The 18,657-nt window shown below is 36.2% G+C and overlaps 1 protein-coding gene across 11 annotated transcripts in view; it reads left to right on the top strand.

Annotated features, from left to right (window-relative positions):
* Positions 1-18,657, top strand: part of VPS13B (vacuolar protein sorting 13 homolog B) — a 394,840-nt gene that overhangs the window by 244,303 nt on the left and 131,880 nt on the right. For all 11 annotated transcript variants that reach the window (XR_014942476.1, XM_015856027.3, XM_015856030.3 and 8 more), the window contains 3 exons: positions 8,563-8,766; positions 16,507-16,633; positions 18,243-18,386. Coding sequence is in view for 10 of the 11 variants with exons in the window: in XM_015856027.3 (XP_015711513.2) it covers positions 8,563-8,766; positions 16,507-16,633; positions 18,243-18,386 (475 nt within the window). In the remaining variant the exon portion in view is untranslated. The remainder of the gene's footprint in view (positions 1-8,562; positions 8,767-16,506; positions 16,634-18,242; positions 18,387-18,657) is intronic.

The following is an 18,657-nucleotide window of genomic DNA, read 5'->3' as shown; positions in this document are numbered from 1 at the left end:
TTTTGATCAGTCAAAGAATGACTGATAATGAATGAGGAAAATACATGTCTTCTTTCTTTTTCTTCCCCTCTGAAACCATTTTTAGGATTAAACTCCCTTTCATTATATCTTGAGTTCACACTGTATTTGGAAGTGCTTTTAACAGTAGTTTAATGATGCTTTAAGGATGACAAAATAGTGTTTTTGAACATGAAAGGTAATGTATTTCATATAATTCTACCAGGACAGTTTCCCATTGATACTATAAATAAGAAATAAAAGCACTGCAGAGACTGCACGGAAGTAGTAGTAGAAAGGTGATAACTTTTGAAGAAAGACAAGTGTTTCATCTTGTTAAACTCATTTTATGCTGTAAACGTGTTAAGCTGTTACTGGTATCCCACTATTATTGGCGTATCTTACAGTACAATATTCAGTATTTTTTTAAACTGGCAATGCTAATACAGTTGTTCTTCAATAAGAAGAAATATACATGGCATCATGCAAGGCTGATCTATGTCAAAGTTAATGTGAATTATGACTTTGAAAGCTAAACAGTTAAACAGTTAAACATTCATGATTTAAAGTCATTTCCCCTTGTGCTGTATGAGCTGCCAACATATATTGTAATATATGCATGCTGAAAATATGCATAGGTAGGTATTGTTTAATATAAAGGAAAAATCGGTATTTATTTGTTCCTAATGTTCTATAATAATTCTTACAGAAACTGGCTGAATTTTAGGTATGATTTCAATATATTGATACAACAGTGCAAGAATATTCCGCCTCAAGTCAGTTTGTCAAACTATAGTCAGTATGTCTTGTTGATTTTACCATTATAACAGACCTTATGACTTAAAGAAACTGCAGAAAGAAATTAGACTGTTCAGTGCAACTCAACCTTGGTATTTCCAGGTGAATTTCTAGTCTAGCAGAAAATACTGAGTTACTGTATCACTAAAGTAGGTGAAACAGCCAACTAAAACACAATACAGTGCAGGATAAAAGCAATGGCAAAAGCACAAGATTGTCTACCCTGTTTTGTGGTAAACCAATTGCTCATGAAATATCTACGAAATTAAAATTAAAGATTGCTCTTACAGCCAAACGGCCTTGAGTTTTGAGGTAAAATTATGTCTACCATGAATCAAAAAGCACAGAAGTGTTTGGGTGCTGTTGTATTTTGACTTCTTTTTGCTAATCCCTCTCAGACTTCCCCCCACCCAGTTAAACTCTACAAGCTCTGTTCTTGCTGCCTCTTATTTAGAGAAACTCTTTTCCACTTGTTTTTCCTAGAAACATTTGGTATCCAAAAATACCCTGCAGACCTTCCCTTGGAATTGTGCATACTTATCATTTATACAGTCTGTCAACTGTATATTTATACTACGCTCCCTGAATTTGAGTGAATGCTTAAAAAATATAATGAGATTCCTCAAAGTGTCTAAACATTAAACAGTATAAAAATGAAAAAGTGATCTTTTAAAGTTTAGGCTTGCTCAGGCTGTTATTTTTGCTGTGGAATTTAAACAATAAAGTTACAAAAGTCATTAAACCAGATGGCATCTAAATGCACAGCTGCAAATTTCAGCTTTGTTTCATTTTATGCTTTTCTGACAGGCAAAAAATTACTTTATAGTTTATCATACTATACCTTATCATCACAGGATCATTCATTCTGTGTTCCACATACAACACAAGAAGAGAACTGCACTGCAGAACTTCTTTGGTTTATTTGCAGAAATGACAGCATGAGAGCCCTTGGAGCCAGGGACTACTTTTAAGTGTCTGGTCACCTCACTATAGTTGTAGAACGTTTCTTGCCTATAGGACTAGAGGAAGGAATCACCAGGCCAAAGTATTTGATGTCTGATCTACTGGAATTCCTCTTAGATGTTCTGTGACTTTTTATGATCAAATACACTGCTAGCCATGTAGTGGTCCATTTCACTAAAATTTGACCTCCCTAAATGGTTAGAAAGGAGAATTAGAGTAGAACTCACCTGGCACTACCATGTTACTTAGTGGGTATGGAAGAATGCTGTTATTTTGGACCTATTTGTGTGCACTGGTGGCTGAAGATGTTAATTTTGAAGCTTAGTTTGCATAATAAGCTTCAAGAGAATAGAAATGAAATCTGTCTGCCCAAGCAGTCTCCCTTATCCCAGTTCTTGTGCACATCACCTGTCTGACTTACTTAGTTCTTTTACACATCAGTTTCGTATGTCTCCTCTGCTCTAACCAAAATAGCATCTTATCATCCTATCATAGGATCATAGAATGGAAGGGACTGAAAAGGACCACATTAATCATCCAGTTTCAGCTCTCTGCTATGTGCAGGGTCGTCAACCACCAGACCAGGCTGCCTAGAACCACATTCAGCCTGGCCTTGAATGCCTCCAGGGATGGGGCATCCACAAACTCCTTGGGCAACCTGTTCCAGTGTGTCACCACCCTCTGAGTGAAAAACTTCTTCCTAATATCTAACCTAAACCACCCCTGTCTGTTTAAGACCATTCCCCCTTGTCCTATCTCTATCCACCCTTGTAAACAGCCATTTCCCCTCCTGTTTATGTACGCCCTTCAAGTACTGGAAGCCTGCAGCGAGGTCTCCCCATAGCTTTCTCTTCTCCAAGTAAAACAAGCCCAGTTCCTTCAACCTTTCCTCATAGCAGAAGTGCTCCAGTCCTCTGATCATCCTAGTGGCTCTCCTCTGTACCCGCTCCAAGAGTTCCATGTCTTTCTTGTACTGCGGGCTCCAGGCCTGGACTTAGTACTGCAGACGGGGCCTCACAAGTGCTGAGTAGAGGGGAACAATCACCTCCCTCTCCCTGCTGGCCACCCCTTTTTTAATGCAGCCCAGAACACAGTTGGCCTTCCAGGCTGCAAGCACACACTACTGACTCATATCCAGCTTCTCATCTACCAGGACCCACAGGCCCTTCTCTGCAGGGCTGCTCGCAAGGAGATCTTTCCACAGTTTGTATAAATACCTGGGATTGCCTTAACCCAAGTGCAGCAGATTGCAATTGGCCTTATTGAACCTCATTAGGTTTTCGTGGGCCCACATCTTCCTCTCTCTTTTCCTGGGGGCAGGAGGGGTGAGGGAAAGTGGGGCAGGATGTCAGCCACCTGTGCAAAATACCCGGGCACTCTGACATCCATTTTGTTTATTTGAAAGCCCTCAGTTCCATGGTTTTTCTAATTTGCTTACTTTTAAGTTATCCAGAGATCTTTAGCATTTTAACACTTGTACCATTCCTCTCTTCGCCGTGGTATTCAACTGCAGTTACAGAGAAAGCGAAAGAAACGGAAGTCCCTAAGAGACACAAGTAAGGCATTTAACCAGCATTAGATTAAAACAGAAGATAATTATCCAAGTTATTCCTTTGACCATTGCTTAACTGTATCAATTGTTTGAAACTGCCTAGCATGTTCACAAAAATTTTTTCTTTGTGTTTCAGTCACTGCTAAACTTCTTTTTTCAACATGGTAATTGCACAAGTAATCCACTTCTTAAGGTGATTTATGTCTAGTTAGGAAAGTAATAAGCATATATATGTTATTTAGTTCTAAAGTATGGCTGTTGGTGATTACAGTAAGTATTCAGTTGGAATTCAATTAATTCCAGCTTCTTCCCCAGCTTTAATATAATGTGATGTATTTGTCCACTGTGTAAGTATTCAGTCATTTTTATTTTGCTCCCAGAGCCAGTACTAATGGTTTCATTTACAGGGGTCCTCCAAAACTGAAGCTAAATCCCAGATATTTTAACCACTTTTTACTAAGAGGACACCCGCCATGTAGGGAATTCTGTAGGGAAGGCTGGTGCATCTGGCTGTACAGAGCATGACAGTAATGGGCTAATAAGGAAAGCTGATAAGGGAGAATGTAAGTTTCATTCTTATGAAACAGATGTCTTTGATGACTAACTGTAATGTTAAAATGAAAGTGAACAAGGTAACATCACTTACTAATCAGTAAGGTGTGAAGCAGGAGTCGTAGTGTACTGAGCTTATATTTGCAATTGATCGTTGTATTTCTGAGATGAGAATTATGTATAAGATAGATTAGATTCACTTGATAGAAAAATGATCTAGATAGAAATCTGATGGCATCCAATCCAAATTATGCTGCCAGCAAGTGTATTGAGTTCTTCTGTGTCTGAGCCAGCCACATGTGGCATAGTTCTGAGGGGAAAAAGCAGAGATAGTGAGAAAAGGGGTTTGCTGCTGGCAGTGTTTGAGAGCCTGCTCTGCTGACCCAGATTAAACTGTTTTCATCATCCCAGAAATCATAAAACACTGTGCTATAGAGACTACAAATGAGTCTCTGTAGAGACAGATGGCAGGGTGGGAAAACAAAGCCGAAGTTACTTTTAAGAAGTGTATGGAACTCAGACTATATAGTAGAATTATGTACAGCATTTTAGAAATTTGCCAGGACCTTCCCTTCTGGCCTAAGGATACATTCTTCTCCTTTCTTGCAATAAAAAAAGTTTTATTAGCTACAGCTTTTCTTCAGTTTTAGTGCCCTGATAGCATCTTCCTTCTCCCTACTGCCCTGTTCTGTGCTGTCTTTCTTTTTTCTTCTCATTCTCACAAATACATTTTTAATCTCTCCAAACTCAGACAGATCCAAGTCGTCCATCAAGAACTGCTGCAATTCACAGTTTATTTTATTTATGCTTTAACATCAGGTGTATGTAGCACCTTTTCTATGATTCTGGAGAGTTTCAGTTTTTCTCCCAGCATCTCAAGCTTTAGATCCTTTGTGGCAATGTCATCTACTTGCTGTAAGAGGGGAGGGGGTGGGGAACTAAAAGGGATGTTGCAGCTAATCAGAAAGCTGATTTCTGTCAGGGGTTTTACTAATGAAAGCTCAGCACTTTGGATGCCAGCTGTTGTCATCAAAGATGCCCTAGGTTTATGTTTTTCTCTCTGCCTTTAATATCATGCCCTGCGAAATCTCACTTTAAATGGAGCTTCCCACTGCTTCCCTAAGAAAAAGTTGTTTCACATTTCCCCTATTGTTAAATATTCAGTGGCATTGTTGGGGAGAATAAGTAAAGAAATTGTATTGAATGGGATGGGAGAAAGGCAGCTGAGGAGCACAATGTCGGTGATCTCAACACCTGTTCAGTCACCCTGCACAGTACAAGGTGCCACTGGTTTTGCCCCTATAAAGTTGAGCATGCTTTTTGATCCAAGCTTACTGTCTGTTTCATTTGCTATTAGAATAGGAAACACATTTTACCATGAGGGCAGAACCTTTCATTTGTGTGGGTAAATTTGTTTGTCGTCTCTGCACCTGGAAAGGGAAGTGAGTACACAGAGATCTAGTAAGTGCTGACAGAAATTACCTGTTATGTGTGAACTCTGTGAATACTTCTTAATTATGATATAATGAACAGACTTTAAAAGCCATTTTCATGGCGTATTTACCTTTTTGTAGGTCTCAGATGAATTATAACTGAATAGAAATAACTCTATACAGTGAGTCCCAGAATTTTGCCTGTTCAGCAGTGTGTAAACTGGTTCACCATGAGCTGTTTCTTTTATAAACATACAAAAAGATTAAATCTAACCCAGATTAAATCAATTTAAAAAGAAAAGTGTTGAAGCTGTGTTTCCTGTTGCATGTTTATGCTCTTCTTTGTTTGCTCATGATCTTACTGTATTATTGATCAACTGTTGCTTTCTACACGATCTGCTGAAAAGTTTAGGTGGGATAGTAAGATTATATTCAGAAGAGAGAAGCAAGTAAAACTGTAACTCCTCCAGCACCTTTCAGCTGGTAATACAGCTTTTATTCTAGAGGTAGAGAAGTCATTAATCTTAGTTTACTCTTTTCCCTGAATTAATTGCTGTAGGGATTTTGAAAGCTACAGAATGAGAAAGACTGCAGAGCTCACTCGTAGTGTCTGTGTTTAAACTTATTCCAATTTAACTTACTTTCATCCTTCTAAAAAAGTACATCCATAATTAAGCTGGGGGTGCGCTTACAAAAATGGCTGGTAAAGTATGTGGCCACAAGTATGTGGCCATGGGAATGTCTCTGTGTATGTTTGGGTGGAGAAAAAAAGAAAGCTGTGCTTTGATCCTTGCATGAATTTGGCAGGATGTACTTTCTGAAAACAACAATGAGTTTAATCAAAATGTTAAGTCATTGATAACTACTCCTTATAGATTACATATTTGTATCATACATATGTCTTTAAATGGGTAGCCTGTTGAAAACAATTCATTTTCTTGGATTGCAAAGGTGCATCAAAAGGGTTGTATTACACTGTTAATAGAGAAGTAAAATGCAGTTTTTATATGAGCATGAAAGTGTTAGGCAGTGCTATCCCAAAGCACTACAGACATTGTCCAGTCCTTTAGATTTTACAAAATTAATTGGATGAAGTAAAAGAAAAGATCCAATGAACATATCTTATACTGGCCTTGCAGTGCTCCAGTACCCTGTGTCTGAATAGTAGCACTAAGTATTTTGCTGTAGCTAAGTGTGTTTGCCAAAGAGTGATTTCATTGTTTTTTATATTTAAATAAGTAATTTATGAGGGGAAGAAAGCTGTTGTCACAATGTGGAATTTCAAATTGATGCATGCAGCCAAATTTCATTCTAGGAATTCAGTACACCAGGTCATGGTTGTGCTGAACAAGGCTAAAGAATGCAGTTCTATGTGCAGCTTAATGCAAGTTCTCAAGCTCCTCATAAAAGATTGGATGGAAAATACTCTTTAAGTTAAGTATAGGAGAGAATGATTCATTATGCAGGTGAAATTATCGTGTTCTATATTTTGTATACTTATGCATTTTTAATAAAATATGTAATTTGGTGCTTTACCTTCAGTAATGTTTCACAAAACTTATATTCCCGTATTTATTTCCATTAAGAAAATATACAAATAGATGCTGCATCATACAATAATCTACAAAAACAGAACTATATACAAGTTAATGTAATAACGCCTTAAAAGAGTAATAAAATATGCAGTTGTTGTGGTTAGATATCTCTGTGTGGAAAGCTGACGAACACATTCCTAACTTTTAAGAAAACACATTTAATTTTGAAATACCACTACTGACGTAACATATTTTCAGTGTATTTCTGCTGAGCATTTTAGACAGGATTAGGGCTACTGAACAGTACGATCACACATCCTCAAAAAGAGCAACTTGGCAAAACTGTTGGCTTTCCTGCAATTTGGATGCCTCTATTAACATCCACCATATTAAATAATAAATTATCCTAATTGCTACCATATTCTATCAGCAGTTTCAACTGTGTTTGGGTTTGCACAGCAATGGCACTTCATTTTGAATTTGATCACACAGCTATATACCTACAGCTTGCATCAGTGCATCACAGTTTGTGATGTGGCACTTTAATCTTTGCTTATTTTTAGATTGTTAATTTCAATGTTTATACAAATAACAAAATTATTAAGTTCTCTGTGGAGACAGCACTTACTTACAAGATGACAATTCTGATATAAGACCATAACTTAGAATGGAATAGTACACTGGGTGGCATATGCAAGCTAGAAGCTGAAACTTCAACTCATTAAAAATAGACAAATAGACTACAGTGTGACAGGATTATAAATGCAAAGCAAACATAATTAGATATCATCATGTCCTACCTTCTTAAAAAATAATTTAAAAAAAAAAAAAAAAAAGTCCAGTTTTGCTTTTTTTATTATAAAATCAGTGTTGTGGATAAAGCTCTCTTGTTGCCAGTGAAGGAAGGACATGATCATTTACTGAAGGTTTACTTGTATTAGGACAAGGCAAATTGAAACAGTAGACCACTCCAGATCTCTCTTCTGGTACTGGTTACTAGTTAGAGCAAAAGTATCTGCAGTCTTGGGTGTTTTTGCTGAATCTTGGTGTGACTATTCCCCAAGCTCAGCTGGAAACAGAAATATTCTATTAAATCTAATGGAGTAGACTTTGGCAGAATCCATAAGTAATGTAGTTCACTCAAATACGTTTTTTTCTCCTTGTGAGAAGAATTTTTGTAGCACAACACTGTGCTGAAATTCTATTTTAAAAATGTATTTTCCTTTGTCTTGAAGTGTTGTTATTAATTTTTGTCGTTTCAGATAAGTTTGAACAATTATCTTGCAGGAAAGTTGTTTGTTATACTGCTATGCAGCTATTCTTTTTGAAGACTTGAATAAGACATCCTTCGTCTGCTCAGTAGAAGTACCTGCTTTCCCGTAGGGCTGCTCATATGGACCTGATTGAAAGTCCACTGAAGTCAATGGGTTGCTCTCATATCAACTTTGGTGGACCTGGCTAAACTTTGAAATGTATTTGTCTGTATACCTCTCATTTCAATCCATAGGGTAAATACAGCTGAATACTTCTGAAGACTTAAACTAATGCTTAGATGTAAGTGAGAGTGCCAAAACTGATACGTAACTTTTCATGGCCTTGTATATTTTCTTAATTTTCTTTTTAAGCAGAAGTTGTCCATAACATTTTTCAAATCCAATTCTGACCTTAATTCCTGATTGCATTATACGTTGCAGCTTGTTCTGAAATGCCACTTTTTTTGTTGGCATTACAGGAGAGCACTGAATCTTGGAATACTTCGAGACCCTGGATCTGAGGTTGAAGACAGACAATATCAAATAGACCTTCAGTCTATAAACATCGGTACTGCTCACTGGAATCAGCTGAAACCAGAGAAAGAAAATGGAAAAGGAGGGGTTTTGCCAGAGAGTGAAAGGAATTCTCAAAATCCAGCACTTGAATGGAACATGGCCAGTAGGTGGGAACCTTTGTTGTTTTTTTTTAAACTTACTCTCTACTACAGATACGTAGCACAGACATTGCAGATACCATTTACACTATATCTGAATCAGCTAGTTCTGTATTGTCTTTTTGCACTGCTAGCACATTTGCATGGAGTTTTGGATTATGCATTTAAAGTTTATATTGCCATTATTGTTATGCTGTAATTGCTGTCTAGTTATTGTGTCTTTTTTTTTTTTCTATTATAAGCTCATTCCTTAGTGGCTTACTGTTATGTCCATAAAAATAACTCCAGGGCTGAGACTTGGCATTCAGCTTCTTGGTCTACAAGCAACAGGAGGTTTTGTTTTTGTTTTTTAAGTTCTTTTGTTTGTATTTTTTACAAAACTTGAGTAAAACCAGCTTAGACACTTTTAAGTTAGAGGAGGATGAAGTAGAACATTTCCTATTGGTTCTCAACTGGCTTTTTTTTTTTCACTTCTGTAACTAAAACCAGACAAATTTTTAGAAGGAGATACTTCAAGTGAATTTTGTTGTTGTATTTAGTGTGTTACACAAGCAAAATGCTGCCCTCTAGTTAAACAGAACTGAAAGATAAAACCTGCTTGGTATTCTATGTTTTTAAATTTAAAATTATTAAAGGGGAGTTTATTTTTTCTAACTTGGAAGTTTCTGAATTTTTGACTCTAGCTTTAATATGCTTTTTATACTCAATAACTTCATATGAATTTAAAACTGAAATTTTATAGGTTATGTAGCAGTCATAGAGTTGTCTTTTCAGACAGACAGGAATAAGGTTTGATAGCTAAAGGCAAGTTTTCAGAGGTCATTTTGAGTTCTGCCAGAAGAAGCCTGTTGGCCTACACTTTTTTTTCCCTTGATTTAGAAGCCCTTTGTCTTGAAAAAACAACCCAGTCTTTATGAAATGTATGCACTACTTTGTGGCTCCCAAGACACAGTGAATTAGGGGTATGTTCCTGAAAGAAATGTAGGAAAGCAGGAGGGATCATTAGGAAGGAAAAAAATTGAGTTATTGCTGGTTTAATTTTCAAGAAGAGGGGAGATGACAGGAATCGGAGAGATTTTCCTGAAAGTGAGGCAAGCTGTAGCAAAAGAAGCTCCATGAGGATGGCATGCAGCCTAAGGTTTCTAAGTGATGACTTGACGAAAGACTGAAAGAGCATATAAGGCCCCTCTGGAAGAGTATGTGCAGGAAGAGGATGTGACCAATAATAAATTTCAGCTTATCACTGAAATACAGAGGGCAGTACAAGTAAATCTAACCAAAGCAATGGTAGAAACCACAAGGAAGTGACTGAATACAGATAACAATTTAAACAAAGTGCTATTATTGGTTCTTCATTTATATGTTCACCTGGTTCTTTCCTGACATCTGATGACTTATTTCAATACTTGTTACTAAAGCAATTGCATAGAGAACTTAATGTTTAAATTTTTGAAAATATATGCACGACCCCTAAGTGTTTGGCAAGTGCCCACTAAGTTCTTTCTCACTAAACAACATAGGGCTGCTGGCACTTTCAAAAGATGGCATTAATCTCCAGAGGTCTTCTGGCCAGTCTGTTAACCAGCTTGGTACTGGCTTTCCTTTCCCTTTCCATTGGTGACTGGAATCACGTTGCCAGAAGTCTTTGGTCTGAGCTCTATGGTTATAGGATTTTGATAGGGAATTTAGTGGGATTGCTAAAAAGTTATAGAGATAAGAATATGGGAAGCAGCTGTTCCAAATAGTCAGAGTTCACCTTTTTGTATAACTGCTTGGATATCCCTTTTCTCAGCAGTCTTCTTAAATAAAAGTTTATTACAATATATTTGACAAGTAAGTAGGTTTTTGAAATTGCTTTTAAATGAATTTTCTACTTTTCTTAATTTAGATCAGTTGTAATTAAATACATTAGCTCTTTCTTTCTGGCACGCAGTATTGTATTTTAATTCCAGCTTGAATTTATTTCAAGCAAAAGCTGGTATGAGTGTTGTCTTGTCCTTTTGGCTTAAATTTTTACACATTTACTACAGTCCTTTTTCAGAACGTTCACATTTTTGCTTTTTAATTGGCAGTCAGCTTTGCTGCATCTGGGTCTATTTTATGATCTGCGGAGATGTTGTGCTGAGAACTGGAAGAACCCATATTGAACTTTGCCATCCTTTGAGTTGTTTCCAGCATGAACCAAGAGGGTGGCTGTGTGGTGTTTTACATGGTGCTTGGTGTTGTCAGGGTGACATTTAACTCAAGATTCGCTGTAATTATTATGGGAGTTTTATTCTTTGACCTACTTGCAATACTGTTTTCTTTTTTAATTCTTTATTTTCATTAACATGTTTAACCTGGAACATAATGATTTTTACCGAGATATTTTATTGTTAGTTTCATCATATAGTTTGAATGCACTTCTCTTTGTTTTTACTGATCATTTAGATCCAATATTATGACTCATTAGCTTAACTGGGTTTAAAATTATTTTTTGAGATGTATTTCTCTCTTAGTTGGCTAATTTATTAATGCTTAAATGATATGTGATGCAAAATCCAATCTATATCCAAGCATTTAACATAGAATCTTTTACTTCACAAATAACTCCAGCAAAGGCAATAGCCTTTTATTTGCATTCCCATTTCTAGAGGTACTACTATATATTTGTTCTAAAAATATACTTATTTAAAAATCTAGATTATATTATTCTGTAATTCAGTTTTCTGAATTGAAATCTGATCTCATTTTTAAAGACTTAAAAGAAAACCAAACTATTCAAAATACAAAATTGATGTGTATAATACAAACAAATATTTGAAAGCTTTTGAGATACTTTATCATGTAAATGCTTTAGCAGAGTTTACACAGAAAGTAAATCCTTCAGATTTTCCCACCACTTCTCCGGGAGTTTAATATCTCTAGTAATATCTCATGGTTTTGAATTATTATTGTAATTATATTTAACTCTTACAATGTGATTTGGAAAGAAATTAATGTTGCTTTGAGACTAGTGTTGGATGTTCCATGGAGATTAGTGTTAAAGTGTTCAAGAGGGGTTATTCTGGAGTGCCCAGGTGCTGCCTCTGGTGCTTCTGAAGGGCAATGCAGGAGAAAAGGGGGAGCCTTGAGCACTGGGGGGAGGAGCTGTGGGTGCCCTTGCTCAGAAAAACCTGTCCAAATACCATGCAGTATGGAGGATCAGCAACCATAACTCTTCCCATTATGACATGTTTATCCTTCACCGTAGATGTTATAAAAAGCTCCCTAATGGTGCAATATATAAAAAGAACACTAGAAACAGTCAGACAGTTCTAATAAGGTTATGTACAAATGAAACCTGTCCACGTTTATTCCCTTTACCAAACAGCATGTGGGGAACTGGGAATACTTAACCAAAAGAAGTTTTCTTGATTGAAAACTGCTTTTTCAGCTTGCAGATCTCCTCCTCCCTCTCCCTCCTCTCAATGGAAAAAACAACAGCCCTGAAGGAAATAAAGAAATATATCCTCTCCTGAGGCCTCGCCCCCATCCCTGTGCAATCCTTCCACAGCTCCCAGCAGCAACTTCTGCTTCCTGTAGCCTGAATAAACTCTTTTAAAAAAAAAAAAAAAACATAAAAAGAAAAAAAAAATTAATTGAGCTTAAAAGCATTACTTCTTTGTGTGGTAATGAATTGAGTGTGGCAATATACTGCATTACAGTTCTGTCCTTGGCATTTGACCATCTGGAACAGCTCTCTGCAGCTCTCATTGAGTATGTCAGGGAGCCAATGATCTGTTGTATGAAACTGAACAAAATACCACTCCTGCTTTGCAAGGATCCTCAGAAATGTTTCCTGCAGATTTTTCCTTGAATAGTTCTCATTTTCATGCTTTTTTGGAAAGCTGAAGTGCAGCTTGCCAAATCCTAATAAGGAAGACCAAGAAGAAGTGATCATCAGTAGATCTATGTGTGGAGGAATAGAAACAGTTCCCTGTGAATAAAATAATTCTTTTGAATTAAAATACATTTGCATTCAGGCTTGTATCTCAGTTGCTGTTTTTACTGTACCTGAAATAATGTTTGTATTCATGTTGTACAAAGCGTCACTCAGTGACAGAATACATTATTTCCTTTTAATCCACAGCATAGAAATGTTGTACATCATACTTAATGAGATGAAAATTAGTTTTACTGAGATATAATTGCATAACAATAGTTATTCTAAAAGGCCAGATGGTGTTTGTTTGTTCATTGTCTAATTTTGGTCAGTAGATATTCCTCAAAGTGTTGTAATAGTATTTCTCTGCCTTGTGATGAGTCTTTGCAACACATCACAGAGCTGTAAGGATGTGAATTGTTGTACCTATTGTGAGATGGAGTTTGGAGGCAGGATGGTGTTCATTTTGATAAGTTTCATTAATTGTTAGATATCCCAGTGCATTTGTGGATCAGTAATAAACTGACTTATAGAGAATATAGAGAGAATAGAGAGAAAACTGTTTTTAAGTCCTAAGTTAGCATGTTAATTATGACACCTTCAGTTTGCATTCCTCATGCTTCTGAGGAAGACTATCTGATTATGTGGGATATTCCATGCTACCACTTTAATTTTGGTTTCCAAGTTATGGAATTCTGTGTGAGAATTCTTCTTTCTGTAGATAGTAAACTTACATGGCATAAAAGAGCTCTTTGATATCACAGAATCACAGAATTGTAGGGATGAATGATTGTAGAATGAAATATCATTCATGTGTCTGATGTAGACGCCTCTGTTCATTGCAGAGGAGTTGGACTAGATGATCTTTAGAAGTCCCTCCCAGCTTAAATGATTCTGTTGGTTACTTCCTCAGTGATGTGCTTTAAACTCTAGTTTAAGTATCATTAAAAAAAAAAAAAAAAAAAGAAGAAGATAGTTAAGAATAAGGCACATATTTCCAAGTTTCATACCTAGGCCATGTTTATTTCTTACTGGCTTATACTTGCTGCTCGTTAGAATTATTTCTTTTCCACTTAAAAAGACCAAGTTATATTCCATATTGTGCATTTCCACGACACCACTATACCTCTGATCATTGCCGCATCATCTCTTCAGCAATCCTTACTCCTCATGTAAATTCAAAGTGCTTCTAGGTGGCTGTAATCAAATGCTGATGACTTGATCTGATGCAGTCTAATGTTGATGCTTTGATAATGAAATTGTTCTTCAAATTTCTTTTTCTCATCTTCACAATATTTTCTGTCATATTAATCATTAGTTAGATACATCTTTGCTTTCGAGGTACTTCCAGACTTCTGTATCTGTCAATTTCCCCTTTCACATCTTCCTTCGTTTGCTTCAGTTCATCTGCACCCACTGCTCATTCAGCCTCCTCACACCAGTAACCAGGGCTGCCACAATGAATTTTCAAAAAAGCACTTTGCTCATTCCTATGTTATCTTACAGGTTTAATTTCCTGTGAACACTCACAAAATTACTGCTATATCTTCTTTCCAATTGTTTAAAAAAAATCTGCTGTATTAGTGTGTAATAGAAACAATCATAAAACAGTGGTTAGATTGCCACTGTACTCGTGCTTTTACCTGCAGTGCTGTTAGCTGTTCCTTTTTCCTCTCCAATCTGAACTGTAAGCCTTTGAGGACATTTTTGTCCAGTGTTTTCACCTGTGGTTGATATTCTGTGTCCACATAATTATTCTGATATAGCCTAATTTTAGAACTAAGCATAAGGCACTTCCAGATCATTTCATAACTGTTTTGCTGCCTTGTTGTTCTGCATTAACATATGGACTTTGAAATGTGCAGGACTTCTAAGTGTAGAAGATCAACTGCCTTGACATCTCTAAAAGTACTAGCTTTTTCCTTTTTTTTCCCCCTCCTCTCCAAGACAAATATATAACAGATGCACAAATGAACCATGGAATGAATGTGCTGCAGACACAGAGCCATCATTACAGTCTTCACAATCAAGTTTTTTCATAAGCTCATGTGGCGTACACCTGTGTTAAGTTAACGGTGCACTTAGGTGCAGTGTGGAAGACTTAATAATTCAAAGTGGAATTTGTTTCTTTGTTCCTTTTGTGCACTTTCTCATATTCTTTTCCCCTTGTTATTTAGTGTGCTCAGTTTGCCTTCTGTTTGTACTTACTATTATTTTGCTAATGCTTGCCTGAGCTTCAAGTTCACCAACTAGAAATGTGGAAACTAGTAAGTAGAGCAGGACAGGAATACCACGTAAGGGTGATTTAAAATAATGGTATAAAAATCAGCAGTTGATCTGTATTACCCAAAGAACGTAGTGTATTGCAGGTACCTGCTCAGGTAACATTTGAAAATTAAGAAATGGGTATCTTTATAAGCTGAAAAGTAATTTGAACAATGATTGAGAGGAGCCAGTTGTAGGTTTGGGCATTAAAAAAATAACATGCTATTACAATCATACTTAGTTGCAGTTTTTTGTCCCATCACATGGAAGTTTTTCATAGAATAGTTCTACTACTTAGCTCTTTCATTTACTTCAGAAACAAAGGCATTTCTTTCTCATCTTTCTGTGAAGGGGAAATAGGAACTGGGAAGAAAGTCATCTGGTTTAAATTTAGAAGGAAGGTGATGGCAGGGAGAGAAACATTTGTTGACCTGGCAAAATCTAAGACCAATTTCTCAGTTGAAGATGTATACTAACCAACAGCTGCTCTGCTTTCTAATTTGAGGATCTAATTAAGAACAGTTTGGCTTCAGAAACTGTCATTGCAGGCTGGCAGAGCAACAGGTGACCTAAAACATTCAAAGTTTTACTGGAGGATGGTAATTTTTTTGGTTACAAATCAGGTTAGTTTTAAGTATACTGCCATAAGTGCCTTAAGTAGTATACGCTCTACCTGACAGGGACTGGGAAAGTCATTTGAAGCAAAAGATGTTTGTAGCAAGCCACTTCTATATACTGTTGTCCTAAGTTAATTTCAAAGCCTACTACATGTTTTAAGGATACTTAAGTAAATTGTTAGGGAAATTTGAGTTATCAAAATAACAAAGACATTAAACTGTCATCTGTGGACGTGTTTGTTGCTGAAAATATATCTAAGCCTGGCTTTCAGTCATGTCGTATCTATTTTACCTTATTTCTGCCTAACTCTCGGCTTACAAACCATCAGCATTTGAGATTGCATGCATTTCAACAGAATCCAGAACATACAGCTGAGACTGAACAGTAGCTTTTTGATCATTTCTAGTGTTCTCCTTGGGGTATCTGGTATTTCTATAAGTTATGATAGGTAGAAAAAATTACTAAAAGTCTGCGTTCATGGAAGGACTCTGCCAGTTTGAAGTGTGTCCTCTTTTAAGGGCTGAGCACCATCTTGATCTCATTACATCTTTTTTTTTTTTTTTTTATTATTTCTTGATCAGAGCCTCTTACTTGGCACTTTATGGCAATAGATTTTGACCTGACCCAGAAGATTCTGGCCATTTGGCATGTGTTGTCATAAACTATTAGTGGTCTGAACATAATGGGCATGTGCTTCTAGGCTTAGTTATTTGGCTCAAGGAAAAGAATTTATGAACTCAAATATGATTCAGGTTGTTTTTTTCATGAAATGAAGGGCATTATTTCATCACAATGAAAATATTAAATGCTCACTGAGGTAGATACCAAAAAAAAAAAAAAACCCAAACTACTAGTAAAGCAGTTTTGTGCTACATGCTGGATGTAATTATAAATACAAGAAGTTTTGCCGCACAAAATTTCTAATGTGATTTAATCCAATCTTTTTTCCCCCTTCTTTTTAGCATAAGACGGCATCAGGAAAGGAGAGCCATTTTGACTCCAATTTTAACAGATTTCACAGTTCGAGTAACTGCTGCTCCTGCAATTATTTTTACAAAAATTGATGCTCCAGAGAATTTACACCCCGAGGTTGGTATAAAATTTGGATGATCTTAATACTTTACAGTTATGCTGTTTCAGTTATCAGGTGAGATAAGTTTTCAAACACAGGCATCACAAGCTCCAAGGAAAAAAAAATCTTAATTGTTAACAGTAACATCTTCTCTCTGCTGGATGAAGAATTTGAGTAAGGCATTTGATATTAAAGACAGCCTGTCCCAATAAGCCTGTTTGCAATTCAGAAAATGCTCATCCTTAGAAGACTTGTGATGGAAAGGTGTTGAGAAGAGGTGCATTACAAAACATGGTATTCACAAGCTTCTCATATTAAAAAAAAAAAAAAAAAAAAAAAAAAAAAAAAGCAACAAAAAAAACCCTGAAAATACAATCTATACATTGTCTGTAAAACACAATTTGATCTGTGTTCTTTTTAGCCAGGCTTTGAAGCCCACAAATTTCCACAAATCATCATCTCCCTAGTCATTATTGTCAGGACTTCAAGTTATTCCAGATTTAACAATCTCCTTTACCAGTCTATGGGTCAACTTGTTCATGAGTAGTCTGTGAGGCATTTTGCACAAATAAGGTGTTGGCTCTCTTTTTGGTATAGAGTTCAAAAATGTAAAACGTTTTATGTAAGGGAGGTGCCAATAAGTTTTTGTTAGCTCAAAAGGAATCTTTCTCGTGATAGCTACCTCCTGGAAAGAACAGATCTAGTGCAGAAATATAAAGTGTATTAGGTGTGTGTTACAACAATGTAGTAGATGTATGCAGTTGGAAAACAGATAATGCCTATGGAAAGAAAAAATTGACAACTTAATGTATGGAAAGAAGAAATTGACAACTTAATGTTTTATGCAAAGGATCATCACAAATGCAGATGATAAATGTAAAACAAAAATAAAGAATAAATAAATATCTGAGCTTTACTCATCCTTTTATTCATGAATTCCAATGTGTTTGCTATTTAAATTCTTGTTATCTATTCACTGGATGACATTCTCTGATGGAGAGGTCTAGTTTAGATTGCCTAGAGCTTGAACACTGTACACTTAATTCTCATGGGAAGAGATTAATCAGCCCTTCTGGACTGATCCTCTATTTCTTCTCTTTGTTGCTTGTTATCAGTAGGGAAGAGGTTTTCTTGTGCTAGATAGCATAAATAGAATAGTGACCACACAGCTAACTTTGCCAAGGTTTGTCTGGTTTACAGTCACAGAGAAACCAGGTTGGTTAGCACTGAGTTCCAGTTCCTGATTTACATGACTTCATTGTAAAACAAGTAGAGTTTATGTTCCAACAAAAATAAAATGTTTCTGTATGTATTCCTTGCCAAAGAAATAAAACCCAAAATCTGATAGTCCAGTGTTTGATACTACCAAGAAATGGAAACAAGACCTCACACGAGATGCTTTCCTTGCAAAATATGTCTTTATAGTTACATACACTGTTGAAAGCAAAGCAAAGGATATTCCACATCCTAGTTTAGAATGCTCAAATACCATACTCTACTAAACATCAGTACTATATGTCAGTGCTGAAACAGATTAAAACAGTGGATAATAATACAGTTACAAAGAAGCTGCAAATCATTTGCTCAGTAGCTGTTATCTAATATTTTCCCTTCATTTCCCCATAGGAAATTTTGGTATGTGGTCATTCTTTGGAGGTCAATGTGACAACAAATCTGGATTTCTTCCTCAGTGTGGCTCAAGTACAACTTCTCCAGCAGCTGGTAGAAGCCAATATGATTGGACTGGAACCTTCCAGAACTATTAATGAGGTAGGTTTTTCCCTAGTTGCAGGTGATTTCTTTTTACAATATTGCAGCAGATGTTTACATCATCTACAGTGACAAAAATCATACAGGTGACTGAAATACGTGCTTTATTGATGTTTTTTGGTCAGTCTTAAAATGCATTGTAATGCTCTTAACAGTAGAAAGAGTAGAAAGATATTCTAGTAGGAATATCATTCAGTAAATTAGACTGAGGTTATTTTGCAACAGCTCTTTACAATGATGATAACCACTACTTAAATTAAATTTTTTCTCT

This window comes from Coturnix japonica, chromosome 2 (genome assembly GCF_054131305.1).
Source record: "Coturnix japonica strain WE chromosome 2, WE-NBRP24, whole genome shotgun sequence".
NCBI classification, from domain to species: domain Eukaryota; kingdom Metazoa; phylum Chordata; class Aves; order Galliformes; family Phasianidae; genus Coturnix; species Coturnix japonica.
Note: the sequence above shows the minus strand (reverse complement) of the source record. Positions and strands in the feature narration are given on the sequence as shown.